The 12,922-nt window shown below is 47.8% G+C and overlaps 1 protein-coding gene across 2 annotated transcripts in view; it reads right to left on the reverse strand.

The window, feature by feature from the left end:
- The window catches only part of rnf220b (ring finger protein 220b), a 27,240-nt gene extending 14,982 nt beyond the window's left edge, over positions 1-12,258 (reverse strand). For both annotated transcript variants that reach the window (XM_005746784.1, XM_005746783.1), the window contains exons 1-2: positions 11,974-12,258; positions 10,254-10,865 (exon numbers count right to left, since the gene is read on the reverse strand). In XM_005746784.1, the coding sequence (XP_005746841.1) occupies positions 10,254-10,845 (592 nt within the window). In that variant the 5' untranslated portion in view covers positions 10,846-10,865; positions 11,974-12,258. The remainder of the gene's footprint in view (positions 1-10,253; positions 10,866-11,973) is intronic.
- Between the last annotated feature and the right edge of the window lie 664 nt (positions 12,259-12,922).

The raw sequence follows: 12,922 nt of genomic DNA on the forward strand, positions 1-12,922 counted from the left end.
AGACTTTAATATTTTAATGAGCCATTAAGACTTAAATATGTGCAGGACATTTGCTCAGACTTACTGGTACTATTTTACGCTTTTTAAAGAGCTGTGATGTGGTTCTTTGTTCACGTGAGGATCAAACGCAGTGTAATTTGGTAACCGAGGGTCTGTTTGGGTCACTGGATCAGCCAAACTTCAAATCAGGTCAAACTTTCCTTTGTACATTTTCAAAGTGGTCCTGACTTGATGTAACTTCTTTGTATTAGTTACTCTGAACACCTTATTCCTGAAACAACCATTACAGGGAAAAACCCAAACCAGCTGCACAGCAATGAAATCAGCTTACAAGAAAAGGGCTAAAGCTGCGGGCCACAAAGTGTCAGCTCTCGACTCTGGCATGCTTTTGCTGAGCGCTGTCTGTCAAAGTCATGCCGTCACTTTGGATCAGGAAGCCAGTGACAACGGACAGCGACAGCGCCGTTCACCGGCGGTCTGTCAGTCATTCTGATGGCGACAACCTGCACTCACAAGACTGAAACACACAGATATCCCGCTCTGTCTCACTCTGTCAAAACCTGAAGCTCTCTCAAGACTCTAAAGGCAACCAATCTCCCTCTGCAGTTTTCAAAGTTTAACTTAAATGTATTTTTGCCAGGAGGGGGAAGAGAAATATGACAATTCGATGACAATATCTACGACACAGTGGCCACCACTCTCCTCTAAAGTAAGGGTGGAATAAGCAGGTGTTTGAGCTGGCCTCTGAAAGTCGGGAAACACCAGCAAATTGTCAGAAAAGCCTTCCAGCAGTAGCAAAGGTTTCCTGCACGTTAGCAACTGCAACTCCTCTGATCTGGTTAATGCAATATTTCTTTTATGTAGCAAACAATCATTAATATTCAATCAATGGATCAATGAGTTCTGCAGTGTTTCTTTAGCACAGGTGTTTATGAGAAAGAGGCAGCATGACAGAAAGAGACGCTAACAGACACATCACTCCAAAAATACAGATCGCTATTACCCAGACCGCTGATTAATACACATTAACGCTCGCTCGCTCGCTCTCCTATTATTCCGTGGCATCCTCATCACGTCTCATTTTCATTTCCCTTCTCACTCGTTCTCTCAATTAGTGCTTAATAAGGAGAAAATGAGGGGATCGCTCTGTTGCTTGCAAGGACTCGACTTTTCTAAACAGTCCGAGACAAACACTGTGTGTGTGTGTGTGTGTGTGTGTGTGTGTGTGTGTGTCTCACACTCACAGTTTAATTAGTGCAGCAGGACACTGACACCGCGGACTTTTCTTTTACTTTATTACCTCGTCTCCTCGTCCGGTTCTCCGGTCCGAAGACGAGCGTGGTTGACAGGCAGACGCACACACCGTAGCTTTGCCTCATTAAACAAACGTAAGAATTTTAGTGTTTGTAACGCACCAAAACTCGACAGGAGCAAAGCCTGCCACTCTTATTTAAAACAGGAAAGAAAGATTAACTCAATTTGAACTGTTGCATGAAGCACGCTGTGGAAACGCAGACGAGGTCCACAGACGGTGCTGAGAGGCTACAGAGAAGCTGTTGGAGTATAATAAAAACAGAGATAACATGAGCTCTGCTGTTACGACTGATTGGACAAAAAGGAGAAAAAATGAAGATTTTGCTTCTACAGCTTCTTTAAAACACGGCTCTCTGAGAAGGAAGCATTTTTTATAAAACTGATCGCATGGATCAGCATCATTATCATCATCATCACTCTTCATCAATCAGCCTTAAGAAGGCTGCTCTTAAATTACCTGAACTAACTGAATTCAAGCATTTTTCTTGTGATTTTTCTGTTTGTTCTCCTGTACTCGCTTCATTTGTTTAAAAGTGGAAACATACAGCATGAAGACTGGCAGGAAAAAAGGGGCAATTAAAATATGCTCCGATTAAAAGGAGAAAGATGAGCTCATAAAGAAAGAACAGAATTCATCTGGTTAGCCAGAGAGGAAATGATCGCACATTTAGTAACAACAGTCAGAGAAATAATAACTTACTGTCTTTGAGGTGATTAATACTAAAAACTCCTGAACGTGAGGAAATCGCACAGTTTGCTCAAAACCAACAAAAACCCTGCAGATGCTGTTTCAAAGAATCTGTTTTCATTCTGAAACGACTGCAGTCGTGCACGCCAGCGTTTGCCAAGAAAAAAGCCTGATCAGTCTGATCCACAGCTGTTCCTGTGCCGTCTTTTTACACTGGATTGTTGCTTTAGCCAAGTCATTTTGACACAAACAAGCGCATACGCTGCCCAACTCGCTCCCACCTGTTTTCCCATCACACACCTGTCCCACATGCACTTTGTGCAGCGCAGGTGAGCAGTGGAAACCTCACCCATCAGGCAACAGCACTCTAGAGAGACTTAACTAGTAGCACACTTCAAACAAAGTCTGAATGGTTTGTTTTTTCCAGGCAATGTGTAGCCGGAAAAAAGGACCCCGCATCGGGCCTGAAAGCAGTGTGAGCGGACAGCATCCTACTTTGGCTTCGTCCGTGAGCATCGCTGCAGATAAGACCTATCGCTCTCATCTCTCTCCTCGAGATAAGATCTGATACTGTCAGAAACGCCGCGCGACTGCTGCTGGTACGAGAGCACCACGAGCACCTGGTGTGTGATACACCTGTGTTTGGGTTAGTCACACTTCCTGAGGATGTTATTGTGTCTGCCTGGAGGAGCAAACAATTACAGCAGATGACGATGGTTTTATCTTCAAATGCTGGAAAGATACAGATGATTGAGCAGCTTCTCTTCAGTGACCCGCAGACACAAAGGCGAAGTTTTTAAGCGCTGATCGTGATAACTCATCGTGTACAAAGCGCCAAATTCTAAAGAAATCCACGAGGACGACGTATTCTTCAAGGAAGGAAAGCACTTGCTGATGTTCGTCGTTCTTGTTTTAGCGTTCACGCTTTTATAGGTGAAAATAAAATTTTACATTTCAGTCCATGTAGAAGTAAGAAAACAAGAGACAAATTACAACAGGACAAACAAGCAAAGTGAGAACAACTGCCTTAGAGGTGAGTCGTTGCATCAATCAGCCATTACAGTGCAAACGAAGGTGAGCCGTATATAACGCTGCTGTTTTCTTTTGTGGCAAAAGGGCGCAACAGCTCAGCCTGCAGTGTGAGGCACCCCGGCACAGACGGGCGCCTCTCCCGGCTCAGATGCCTTGTTAGGAAAAAGATATAGTGAGCTTTAATACAAGGCTCTGAGCAGAGGGGACAAGCTGGAAAGGCTTTTGCTGTTTTTGTGTGCGACTGGTAAGAAATGTGTCTGCAAACACACATCTCAGTGTGTGTGTGTCATTTACACTCACTGCCGTGTAGCCGTGGTGAGCGCAGCGCCGTGTGAGCCCCCGTCAGCAAACACAGGAGAACAAAGAGGCCGGTGGCAGCGCCAGCGGGTGTAGATCTTCTCCGCTGTGTTGTCACTCCGCGAGGTCACGCAGGCGCCGCTCACAGTTCACTCTCCTCCACATGACTGATCAGGAGACTGGACTGAACCGGGCAACACGCACCAAGGTCGGCTCAGAAGCAGCTCTAACTCTCAGCTGATGTGATAATGATCCAACATCAGTCTGATTTATTTATTTAATGCAGCAGCAGCTGCCTCGAAGCACTTTATACGGAGCCCGGCGCTAACACGAGCAAACTTAGAAGAGCTGCTTAGTGTTCTTGTTTGATTCCATGGTGAGCATTCAGGGCAATCCTGAAAGGATCTCATAATGTTTCGAGTAAGCAAACACAGATTTCTGGCACTTTGAACTTCCTGTTTCCTTACACGACAATCTTTTTTTTCTAATAACAATATAATTACGCCTTCTTTTGAAACCTGTTCAAATAAAACTCCTGGGGATTCACAGCTGCACATCTGCGTGCGGATCTCATTTTTCAGATGTCGGCGGGATTATTACAGCAGCGCTTTGACAGCGTTATGTAAGATCAGCCTCTGTGAGTCTCAGGATGGCAGCATTTGCATTGAAACAATCCACAGCATGTATCCCATAATCATTCAGCGATTGATTTGTGATTGGGCTAATAGGGTCGTGACCGAGACAATAGGACGTATAAAGAGTCTCTGCTCTCACTCGGCTTCACAGACTCGCAGCCGGCCTGCCGAGCGCTGCCTGTGTGGTCTGCGGGGACAATTAGCACAATCTCCATACTAATGGCAGCCTGTAATGGACACTGCTGAGCCTGCCAGCCGCTGCGTGCGCCGGTTTCCTTGCATATGCATGTGTGTGTAAGGGAATGTTTGAATATGCGCATATCCTTCCTCCCTGTGTGCAGCTTGGCATCTCCTCAAGACGAGGTACAGATGATGCACTGAGCGTCTGTGCTGATGTATTTTTATGTGCGTGAGTGTAAGTCGCCCGTGTTTTACTGAGGCGAACCTCGTCTCCTCCTCTTTTGCTTGCAGCTCTAACCCTGCTCCACGGCCACTCATTAGCACCATAATAAAGACCTGAGACGACACGTAAAAGGTTATATACTGCTGGACTGCTGCTTTCCTACCAATTATCAGAGCTGTGATTTATGGCTGAGACCCAATGCAGCTCTCTGTGGAGAACTGGGGGAGTGTTTACACCCCTACACAGCGGGGTGAGGGGTCAGTCCTGCTAAACTTTGACCTTTCAGGCAGAGGTGCATAGCAGAGAGTTGGGCAAACAGTTAAGCACCGCTGGAAGCGACTTGATCGATCAGAGGGTCTTTAGGATGCACGTGGAAGTAATCTGTGCCGTTTCCCGTGCAGGAACGTGGTTATATAATTATATAACCCCCCACCCCAACTTTCAGTGTGTAAAATCACTCCCTGTTTGCTGAGTTGTTTGAGTTTCCCAACTCGGAGTGTGAAATTTATGCACTACACAACGCCGTCAAGAAATTCCCACACTGGAAGGCAGAGACAGGAGCCCGTGGTGTATAAACCACTTTGCGCTAACAGTCCCACAGTGCATAACGCTGCATTTTATAGCAGGAGAATTTACCATCCTACTGGGCAAAATGACAATTATTCATAAAAGTTCAAACTCTCAATTTGTTGCTCACTGGAGTAAACTGCTGGTGTCTCTTATATGGATACGCTGACATTTTCCAGGCCCCTGAAGTCATTTTCCTTTTATTCATTTTTTATTTTGTGAATCACCCCAAAAAATGCGCACTTGTTAATCAACAAAAAGTGCCAATCCTGCTCCCTGAGCCACTGAGTGATGTCAGGAAGTCGTGTATCTGGGAGGTGAAACTACCACGCCTGGCGTGCCTTTCACTTATTGGCTTTTGTCGAGCTCCTCCACAGCTGGGAGACTTGCAACAAGCACAATTGACATGCTGTAATGAGGTCTGTGTGTGTCACTGGCAGACAAGCGCTTACACACACACACGTATAGTTTCCATCATATATATGTGTTGGTTGCTGGCTGTTATCCAAGCATGCAGGATTGGTGGGGTCTTGCTGTCTGTCTCCTCAGCGGCATGTGTTTAACCCCAGAATTTGGCCTTCATGCCCTCCCTATCTGCCTCGCTGATTTGTTAAGCTCCAGGGACAGGACGAAGGACGTGTGTGTGTGTGTGTGTGTGTGTGTGTGTGTGTGTGTGTGTGTGCTACTTCTTACCAACACGGATTCAATCTAGGGAAACAGCATCTTTACCCCGAGCGTTTCCTATGCGCACACACACGAAGGCTTTGATGTGAGATCACAGGCAGCAGGTCGATCAGCTGCACGTATAGAAAAGCAGAAACGGAGCAAAGAAAAGATGGAAAGAAGGCGTTCGTTTCAACGAGGAGGCTGTGTTAACGACCTCTGAGCCCCGCGCTCGTTACAACTCGCGCTCTTTACCTCGATGTCTCACACTCGAGCCTTCCACTCTGCAGCCACACCAGCTCGTGTGGGACGATCACGGCAGGAGACGGAGGCAGAGGCATCAACTACAAGATGTGTTGTGACTCATGTTCTGTTGACCGTCTAACAGGTGCTGATGGTCACTGCAAAAAAAGACCCCCTCCTCCCCCCTCCTCCCCCCTGCTACTGTAAAATCTGCTTCCAGACCCACAGAAGTCTCGTCTGTCTGTGACGAGCAGTGTGGTCCACAGCCTCCTGAAGACGCTGGCATGTGTAGAGAACGCCTACACACGCACACAAATGCTGCACACTCCATTCGCACATGCACAAACATATATGGGACCACACAGCGCACTTCTACACCAAGACAAGCTCCCTGCTTCCAGCCTTCATACGACGGAGAGAAGGAGGTAGAACAAAAAAGCTGAGAAGACTTTCCCCTCCTGCCAGGATGAAAGCCTCCTTTAGTTGGGAGAACATTAGGAGGACAAACCACCATCACAACAGGAGGGGGAACAGCCAACCACGACGTGCTCTCACATCAAACGCAGCCACCATTAATATTGTAATGCTTCCTCCCCGAGCGCCGAAAACCAGGAACAAGACTGCAGTGTGGTCAGCGTACGAAGTGCTTACACCATGCAACTTTAAACAGACTCAGCATCGCCTCTCTGTGTGTGAAGCTGCCCGGTGACATTTCAGATCCTTTTTTATTCTGTTATTTTTTTATTTTCAGTCGGGAGAAAATGATGCTACACTTTTTTTCTACACCGTACTTTCCAAGAAATGTGGTCTTATTTCCTTTAGTTCTTCATTTCCTGCCTCCTATTTTTACAAAACGTCACTTTTTGCAATGAACTTTTCTCACAGCACAGAAAAACAAAATCATAGCAAAGAACAAACCCTGCCCTGACGCATAAGGTTAGCGTGACTGTTGATGCATGCAGTCCATATGCTAGTCTGCCAGATAAGGAGTGTGCACATAGGGAGGTACTATATGTGTATGCATGAGCATTGAGTGGCTGCTATTGATCTCCTGTGGTCTGCTGGGGGATGTAAACACTGCGTCTTTCAACGAGAAGCTCAGCTCGATATGAACAGCCTTCAACGACAGCTGCACACGAAACACGGCAGGCGAGTCCTTCTTATCAAATCAGCAGAAACAACTGCAGTACGAGAGAGGCAGAGGTGTGAACGTGTCAGACAAATTACAAGCACAAAAAGTACATTTTTAAATGTGCGTTCGTGGTGGCTGCAGAAGCTGACAATATTCATATTTTCATGACCGAAGCAACACCAGCAGTCCTTAATTCACTTCCTAAGAAATGATAAATAAACTCATGTTCACCCAAACTCGCAGCAGATAAGCTTCGTTTGGAATGAGCTCAAACCCATCATGTGCCACGCGCCACGTCTAAGGCGAATATCGATTCTGCTCGAGCCGCACGGCGTGCCAACAACCCGTGAGTAACCAACCGTGGAGGACACTTGCACACTGAGCGCATCTGGTGGAGACTCCTCCGAGTGTGTCATGCTTAAATGTTTCCCCGCTGATACCTTCCCGCGGGACGTCGTTTCACGCAGGTGAGACTCTCGGAGCCTTCTCTTCCGAGCGAGCGCAACGCCTCCAGCGGCTCATTCAAAGGCCGAGTGTGGCCCTTCTTGCGTGCAGGCTCGGCACTCGCTCAGGAGATCGTTTAGGCTTTCATTCATCATTTTTTCCAACCTGACACAAGTAAACATGCAGTATAAAGTACAGTCACGTTTTGGAGAGGCCGTTTGTGAAATACACCAAACAGTGCTAAAGATTTACAGCTGACAAGGACGTTTTTTATTTACCAAAGAAAAGTTTCATTAAAAGTTTTGTTATCTGCTGTATTTAATATTCTGTTTGCCTTCGCATGATTTCTGCAGGTGAAGGTGTTCTGGCAGCTGAATCCGCCGTTTAAGTGCTGCATCACAACACTAGTGCTCTCAAACATCTGGCTCCCATTATCACAGCTGTCACTTAGCTTTGCCACCACTGTGAGACGCACACACATGCACGTACGCACACGCAGCATCTGGCCCTGGCATGTTTTTTGCCACTCTGCTCCTCCGGTTTCCCAAACTCGTGTTTCTGGTAAAGGAGCATTTTAGTTCCAGCTCAGTCCTGCAGTGGGAAGCGTCTCCCTGAGGAAAATAAGCATGACTCGCTCCAGTGAAGACATCTGCCCTTTGAAAGCGAGCGTGGCTGTTTGAACAGCTGTCAGTGCACACCGTGCATCTCAGACCTTCCCTGATAAAACGGCGGCGAGCCTGGGAGGGGAAATTGACACGAGGAAGACACTAAATGGACAGAAAAGGTGGCCGATGGCAATGACAGGCGAGGCAGGTGGGGAGAGGTACGGTGTACCCGCTTGCTTGTCTGGACTGACAAAGAAACATGAGAGGAAACAAAACGCGTGGTCACCTGTGCGCACTGCTGGAGACGAAAACTCCTGCAGATCTTTCTGCTGATGGAAAGCACCGAGGAGGAAGCTCACACAGGGAAAAGCCATTAGTTACTGTGTGTTCTGACAATGTAAATGTTTTGTATGTTTACAGGACCCGGTTTCAATATTCAGGTGTGCTGCGGAGCCACAGAGGGTCTCAGTACAAAGGGCCGAAAATGTTAAATGAAGATTTAAAAAGAAGCAAAACTCTGCACTGATGAAAAAACTAAAGGTAGGATTTTATGGTCTGCTTCGTACTTCCGCGAGAGCGCCTGCTGCCGCTGTGTGCGAGCAGCAGGCGCTCTCGCACCCAAAGAAGATTTCAAGCTTAACACTTAAGACTTTTGGTCCTGAAGTGACTGTCTGTTACCCAGTCAAGAGGAACAAGTGTATGTCAGACTTAGGAAAGTGCTGGGAGCTCAATTGCATTAAGGCTCTTAGTTTGCCCGAGCTGCAATCTAATTGGATAAAGCTGGAAAAGCAGCTTCCAATGTGCATGAATCCATTTTTCCTTTGGCACAGAGATGCTCCCCATGTTCCAGTCGACCCCGTCTTTTGTCCTTGTCAACATTCCCCAAATGAGATTCCCAAAATCAGGAGGTAAGCGCGCACGCACGAGCGCGCCGAGCAAACACTGTCAGGCAGACACACCTCTCACACCAGCGCGCCGGCTGGCATCTCGTCTTTCCCTGTCCTTATTAAAATTCCATATTGAGATTCCTCGCTGCCACTCCGCCTCCCTGGCCCTGTCACTCAGCTACCAGCCGACGACAAAATCAGCAAGTTTGCACAAAGACGAGCACATATGCATAGAGACACACACACGGCGCACAATCCAAACTTTTCTTAAGACGACTCGTCCCTGCTGCCGCCCTTTATGTGTGGGATGAAAGTTTCCTTTAGGTGAAATGTACGAGAGCGCGTATCTCCCCCCCCGCCTTTGCCCCCTCTCCATCTCACCCCCACCCCCAGCTCCCTCTCATTGTCATTATTTTCGATGGTGTCCCCCTCTGATCTGCTGAGCCTTTGGGTGCTCTCTCCTCTCTCTCCTCCCTGGTCCCTTTCATCTGTCAGGCGCTCCCCTTTGGCGACCGCCACTGAGGGGGTTTGATTTCCCATCATGCCTAGCATCGCCTCCCCGACTCTGGCTCCTTCACTCCCTCCCCGCTGCCTCTGAGGCGAGTGTTGTGCCCCCGCGTCGTTGGGCAATTATCCCTGGGAGTAATGAGGAGCGTCTCTCCCTCTGCGGCACGCTGACTGACACCTCTCCCACTCATTTGTCAACAAATCAGACGGCTGGTGTGGGCGGCCATATTGAGCTGAGGGTTGTCGTAGGGAAGCTCAGGCTGAGGCGCATCGCCACGTCTCCCTCTCTCTTTTTCTGTATCCTCCTCCATCCCTTCCTCTCTATCTCTGCCACCTCGTTATCTCTGACAGGGTGTCATTCGTTCCAACTCTCACTCCTCCCGTGTTAACCCTCCACACGCTCCCATGTATTTGTGTTCCTCAGCCACCAAGAGAAATCTGACTTCCAACAGCCCTAATGGTCATATGTGGCTAATGATCACTGAGCTGAATAAGTGACAGCGTTCAATTTATTTGTGTGGAAGCCGCTCACAGCCTGCCTCTGTAAACACTTTGCCCGACTACATGCTGACGACTAAAGTGCAGAAGGGGGAAATGTTTTCAGATATGCCTTTACTCACAAAAGCTCCTTTCAATTTGTCACCTTTAGTGGATGCAGCTGCAGAGGATATGTTACCCTCATCGGCCCTGTCATGTCAGGGGCGAGCAAAGCCTTTGATGTGCTGGTTAAACGCTGCATACTTTAAAGAAGCCCGATGAGTGACTGCGCTTTCTCTTTAGATACGAGCTGGGAGAATTGTGCAAACATAACAGCGCGTCGTGTGCGTCTCACTCACTGTGCTCTTTGCGCTCCTCGGGGCTCGATGAAGCCTCTCCATCAGACAGCAGGCCGGACATGGAGAACAGCTTCCTCCCCGACTCCTCCCCAGCTTTGAGGGAGCCTCCGAGGGAGCCAAAGTCAAACTCCTTCCCCTCCACCTCTGGAAAGCAGCTTTTCAGCCTCTTGGCGGGGGTGAAAGCAGACTGGTAACCCCCGGACTCCCTCTCATCTTGAGGCGAGGAGAAAGGCCGGAAGGCGCCCACACCGCTGTGGTTGAGCATGCCCAGGGTGGAGCAGTCCAGGTTTGGTGGGGTGAACTGTGGGTGCAGGTGGAGCAGGGAGGCCGGGAAGTCTCGGGACGAAAAGGTGCCTGACATGGGGCCCTGGCGCTGATACATGGAGGTAAACGTGTAGGAGGCTGAAGGGAAGGGGAGGTGGAGGTCCTTCTCCACAGAGACGGGGACGCCGAAGGGCCTCGGCGCTTGGCAGGGGACAGAGGCGTCTCGGCCAGACTCTGCAGTGGAAGCTAGGACCATCAGGGCAGGGGACGCCAGTGGAGCCGGTAGGTAGGAGGGGCTGTCCATCTTGAAGGGGCGGTGGAGGTCCATTCACCTCCTTTATGCTGGTTCTGAGAAGACGAGGAGACAAACGAGAGGAGAGAGAAAAGTGTTTGGATGAGACACAAGAAGAAATGATTCTCAGTGACTGTTGTTAGGCAGACAGGAAATTATTTCATTTTGTCAAATTTACAGGAAATTGTTTGATGTCCTCTTTAACGACAAGATCTTGATTTCTTCATTTTGTGAAATACACCCAGCTGCTTTTGTGAGGCATTTTTACAATTACAGGTTTCGACTAATTTCAGCAGAAAAATGGGTTTGAGGAGGCCTACTGCGCCTGTAAATAATTACGACGGGAATAAATTGCCAATAAAACACACACGTAGCTGGAGCCTGCAAAGGATCGTTTTGATAGCGAAGTCTAAGCGATTAAATTGTGGAAATCATGCAAACGCATTTGGGAAAGACGACGATTCTTTTTTTCTCCTTCTTCTTTCAGACTTGAAAAGAGAATAAATCAAGACAAATGTGTCCGGTAAAATTAAATTCTAGCAATATTTTTGTTGTTGTTTTTATTCTTTTTTGTTCTAAGGCACAAAAGTAATCTGTGCTGACGCGCAAAAGACTGATCCGCTTTAGTTATTGAGAAGTTTGAAAAAGTGCGCTTCATATGAAATGATGAGAGGCCTCAAACAGGGAAAAAGGTTCGGGCCCACACAACCACTTTTTTTTTTCTTACATCAGAAGCAAAACTATTCAGGAAATTTACCAAAAACAAAATAAAAGTTGGGACTCTTAAGAGGGACAAAAACGACTTAATTTTTTTAAAACAAAAAAAGCCCCTAAATGAACAAACTGGCAAAATACAGACGAAACGTTGCAAATTACTGACAGTTTTTCAGCGCCTCGTACTTTCTGCTCGCGTCCAAGAGCGCAAATGTGACCCCGGTTTATCCCAGGAATTAGCCTCCCACCGTTTTTCCAAGTCTTTCCACGAGTGTGTTATAAAAGTGGGGGCTTTTTTCTCAGTAAGCTCACAAGTTCCCTAACTTTAGGAAAACACACGCAACAAAAGCTCACACCAGAACACATGGCAATCAAAAAGCCAATTAAACCAATTAAACCAAATGAAGGCGTAATCACTGGAATTATCGCGAAGCATCAGTCAGCACTTACCGTGATGAAGTCTCGAAGCGAGATTTATTTCGCCGCCAACTCTCTCTCTTTCTCACTTTGCCTTTCTTCCAAGTTACAGTTAATTTCAAGGACGCGGCACTTTCTCCCGGTTACGCAGGAATGAGAGAGGGAAAAAGACCTGCAGCTGCGGGCAGCGTCGGCTTTTTCGGTCCTCCTCCAGATGTTGTGAGTGTTTACGAGTTAAGGCTGAGATGAGGCGCGCAGCTGCTGTGTTCCTGCGCAGGATCGAGGCATCAGTGAGTGGACTGGCTGCGGGTCGGTCTGTCTCTGTTGGTCTGTGCGCTCTGTGTGACAATCCCCCCTCCACCCCTCTCTTTCCACTTTACCCTGCCCTCTTTCTCTGTAGCCTCGTCCCCCCCACCCCTCTCTCCTCCGCGCTCTCCCCCTGAGACACGCCGCGTGCGATGGACACATTCAATTTCTCGTCCTCGTTTAAGGTGAGTTACAGTGAAATTGAGTCAAAAGAAAAATGCACTTATCAGCTGCGCACAGAGTAGGGGTGGGTGGGGATAAGAAGAGAACTTGAGGGATTAAAAGTGTCAGATTATATCTGCGAATATAGAATCAAACGTGGTAACTTTCACTGAAAACTCGTGAATATCCGGTTATTGTCACCTGCGCTTCTTAACTCGCAGAGTCGAATCCACCACATCAGTCTGAGTTTATGAAGGACATGCATGCACCAAAATGAAACCTTTCAGCTGCTTTCAGTGCATTAGTGCTATATACTAAGTTCACCAACTCATCGCTTTCTGTGCGCCCGCGCACGCGCGAGCGAGCGCGTGTGGCGCCGCTGCTTTGAATGGCAGGTAAATGAGTTATCTGCTCCTCCGTGGCTCACTGAGCATGTACAGTCGCCAGCCTGTGTGATTGACACTTGGGAATATTCCCTTTTGATGAGACACAGTGCAAACCAATGGTATTATTT

This window comes from Pundamilia nyererei, unplaced genomic scaffold (assembly GCF_000239375.1).
Source record: "Pundamilia nyererei isolate P.nyererei 1_Seehausen unplaced genomic scaffold, PunNye1.0 scaffold00183, whole genome shotgun sequence".
Lineage (NCBI taxonomy): Eukaryota > Metazoa > Chordata > Actinopteri > Cichliformes > Cichlidae > Pundamilia > Pundamilia nyererei.